The 4,014-nt window shown below is 47.3% G+C and overlaps 1 protein-coding gene across 1 annotated transcript; it reads left to right on the plus strand.

Moving 5' to 3' along the window:
* Positions 1-381: 381 nt before the first annotated feature.
* On the plus strand, positions 382-3,045 carry fzd9b (frizzled class receptor 9b). Its single transcript, XM_087795739.1, has one exon. The coding sequence runs from the start codon at positions 849-851 to the stop codon at positions 2,610-2,612; it is 1,764 nt and encodes a 587-aa protein (XP_087651865.1). The 5' UTR covers positions 382-848; the 3' UTR covers positions 2,613-3,045.
* Positions 3,046-4,014: the final 969 nt, after the last annotated feature.

Here is a 4,014-nt window from a genome sequence, read left to right on the forward strand (position 1 = left end):
TCATTTATTTTATTTTCTGTCAAATATGTTTTAAAAGTAATGTTTCTAGTTATATACTTTTTACTAATATACTAATTTTACTATATACTAATTTTTGTAATAAATATGCGAAGTGTTGTCAGATATTTGTAAGAAGACATTTTAATAAAATGACGATCACTTGTTTCTTTCGTGTGAAATGTACGTTCTTAATAATTTTTCTATTCCTATATTTATTTGATTAAAAAAAAACAAAAAACTAATAAAGTGTTGTAAGAAGATATTTTAATTAAAATAGCGATTATTTGTTTTTCTTTTTTGTGAAATATATGTTGTAAATAATGTTTCCATTTATATATTTATTTACTTTTTGTAATAAATGTGCTAATAAAAGAGACAATTTGTTTCCCTTTTTAGTTAAAAAAAAAAAAAGAAAAAAAAAAGGTAACAATGTTTTGACTGCTGCTGCGTCAGAGCGCGTCAGAAGCGCCTCCCCCTCCTCCCTCCTCTGTCTCCCCCAGACTCAAGAGTGTGTGAGCGGATCCACACTCTCCAGTTCCAGCCCGAGCCTCCGCGGGTCCGACAGCCGCGCGCACACACACACACACACAAACACACACACCGAAACCTCCGCTGCGACAGACTTGGATTTTACTCTTCGGACACTTTCTTCTCGAACCCTCGCTCGAGTTGAGATCTTTCTTCTTCACTTCCAGGACTTTTTGGATTATTCGGTTGAAGTCCACGATCGAAGCGCGTGCGTGGCTCTCGCGCAGTGACAGCCAGTAATGTGGAAGTAACGGGACCAGCTCGAGCGGCTTCTCTCTTCTTGAATGTCTCCTTCTTGCGGCTTCCAAGGCTGAAGAACCATGACTATGGATGGTTGTCCCCTGAAGGTGGTGATCTTCCTCTGGTGTCTGCTGGTCATCTCCGGCTCCAGCTTCGAGATCGGCTCCTACGAGCTGGAGCGCGGCAGACCCGCCAAGTGCGAGCCCATCGTGATCCCCATGTGCGTGGGCATCGGCTACAACATGACCCGCATGCCCAACTTCATGGACCACGACAGCCAGGAGGAGGCCGCCATCAACCTCAACGAGTTCGCCACCCTGGTCAACTACGGCTGCGACGTCCACCTCCGCTTCTTCCTGTGCTCCCTCTACGCCCCCATGTGCACCGACAAGGTGTCCACCTCCATCCCGGCCTGCAGACCCATGTGCGAGCAGGCCCGGGAGCGCTGCGCCCCCATCATGAAGAAGTTCAGCTACACCTGGCCGGACTCGCTGGACTGCTCCAGGCTGCCCACCAGGAACGACCCCAACGCCCTCTGCATGGAGGCCCCCGAGAACGAGACCCGAACGGAGGGGAAGAAGGGCGAGGGGATGCTCCCGTTGCCCCCTCGCCCGAGACCACCGGGCGCTGGTGGCACCGGTGGGCGCACGGCGGTCGGCGTCGGGACCTGCGAGAACCCGGACAAGTTCCAGTTCGTGGAGAAGAGCCAGTCGTGCGCCCCCCGCTGCTCCCCCGCCGTGGACGTCTACTGGTCCAGGCGGGACAAGGACTTCGCCTTCATCTGGATGACGGTCTGGTCCATCCTCTGCTTCGTCTCCACCGCCTTCACGGTGCTGACCTTCCTCCTGGAGCCGCACCGCTTCCAGTACCCGGAGCGACCCATCATCTTCCTCTCCATGTGCTACAACGTCTACTCCGTGGCCTTCATCATCCGGTCGGTGGCCGGGGCGGAGAACATCGCCTGCGACTGGGAGAACGGCGAGCTCTACATCATCCAGGAGGGCCTGGAGTCCACGGGCTGCACTATCGTCTTCCTCATCCTCTACTACTTCGGCATGGCCTCGTCCATCTGGTGGGTCATCCTCACGCTCACCTGGTTCCTGGCGGCGGGGAAGAAGTGGGGCCACGAGGCCATCGAGGCGCACAGCAACTACTTCCACATGGCCGCCTGGGGCGTCCCGGCGCTCAAGACCATCGTCATCCTCACCATGAGGAAGGTGGCCGGCGACGAGCTGACGGGGCTTTGCTACGTGGGCAGCATGGACTCGGCGGCCCTGACCGGGTTCGTCCTGATCCCGCTGTCCTGCTACCTGATCATCGGGACCTCCTTCATCCTCACGGGCTTCGTCGCCCTCTTCCACATCCGCAAGGTGATGAAGACCGAGGGCACCAACACGGAGAAGCTGGAGAAGCTGATGGTGAAGATCGGGATCTACTCCATCCTCTACACGGTTCCCGCCACCTGCGTCATCGTCTGCTACTTCTACGAGCGCCTCAACATGGACTACTGGAGGCTGCGGGGTCTGCAGACGAAGTGCGGCACCTACAACGGGCCCGGCGGCGACTGCTCGCTGCAGGAGTCCGTGCCCACCGTGGCCGTGTTCATGCTGAAGATCTTCATGTCCCTGGTGGTGGGGATCACCAGCGGCGTGTGGGTGTGGAGCTCCAAGACCCTGCAGACCTGGCAGGGCCTGTGCAGCAGGAAGGTGTCGGACAGGACTAGCGGCAGGAAGCCGTGCAGCGGCGTCAGCTGCAGCAGCACGCACTGCCACTACAAGTCGCCCGCCGCCGTCCTGCACATGGCCAAGTCCGAGCTGCACTCGGACACCCCCACACATGTTTGACACAAACACACACCTGTGTACAGAGCTGCTACACACACACACAGACACACACAAGTTGCTGCTGCCAAGAGACTCGCAGGTTCTGGACGAGAAACAGAGTTCGGGTTTTATAAACGTTCAGTATTGATTCTGTTCTGTCGTCCTTGAAACAAACACAAAAACACTAAAAAAAAGGCATCTTGGGAAAATGTTCTGTTTTCTATGAAAGTGATAAGCTTGTATAAATGTGTATAAAGACTTTATTTATTGTAAATATATTTAATTTAAGTTCGCCTCGATAGGGGATCATAGGTCGAAGATATGACGTGCCTTTCATAACTGGATCTTGCTATTTTTGTCGCAGGAAGAGTAAAAAATAAATATGTGTCGATTAATGCTGGTGTTTTTCATTTTTGGCTGAAGAGTTTTTAAAATATATATTTTGACAACGAAATCTGCGTCTTCATCACTTTGTTCATCTCTCTACGGGATCATAAGAGTGTCAACACTAGTGTGAATAACCTTATTTATTAATGTAAATGTGCAGCAATATGATTTTTAGATACAATTACATCTATTAAAACATAGTTTTAGATTCAATTTGTGTTTTAGGAGCCATGTAGCAAGATAAACTACTTTTGATGATGTTTTTTTATTCATATGTTAATGAAGAAATCAGAAAAAATGTCCACTTTATAGCGAAACAAAGTGTGTTTACTTATTGTGATCCTAATCTTGACGCAATTCTGCCTCTCAGTTCAAAAGATCAACAAATGACTTGTTCAAAAACTTCCCTGTCAACACAGTCACATTTTGTCTTATAGAAGTGATTATTTAGTTTCCAAAAATGTTACTTTATACATTAAACCCCTGTTCTTACTTTCATATATTATGTGTCAAGATATCCTGACAGGAACAGAAATGATCTGTGAGTAAAGTTGATGTGAAAATGTAAGTTCATAGGATTTTTTTTGATCAGATCAATAGTTAGTTTTCTTTCAAACTTGATTATTGAGATACAAATACTCTTGACAAAAGCTGTTAAGGACCTTAATAATCTCTATTTTCCAAAGTATGAATATCTCTGTGATATTAAATATAATATTGAGATAATAAACCCACAAGTAATTGTGCTAAAATAAAAGATACTTTGGGTTAACATACTAAAATAATAGTAAGTATAACAAAACCAGCAAAGCGGTGTCCATATATCATACTTTTATTTACTATATAAACACGTTATTTAATGCTTAAAATGAAACATCCATCAGTGAAACACATCCTAGTAAAAGTAGCTCAATGAAAGTGACTCATCTCACTATAGCAGCATGTGAGGAGCATGAAAAAGAGGAATTATTATTTTTTTTTTGTTTATCTTATTTCCTCCGCCTCCCCCCCGTGGGACCGACACATTGTTCCACCG

Source organism: Callionymus lyra, chromosome 7, assembly GCF_982586985.1.
Source record: "Callionymus lyra chromosome 7, fCalLyr1.hap1.1, whole genome shotgun sequence".
In the NCBI taxonomy this organism is placed as follows: domain Eukaryota; kingdom Metazoa; phylum Chordata; class Actinopteri; order Syngnathiformes; family Callionymidae; genus Callionymus; species Callionymus lyra.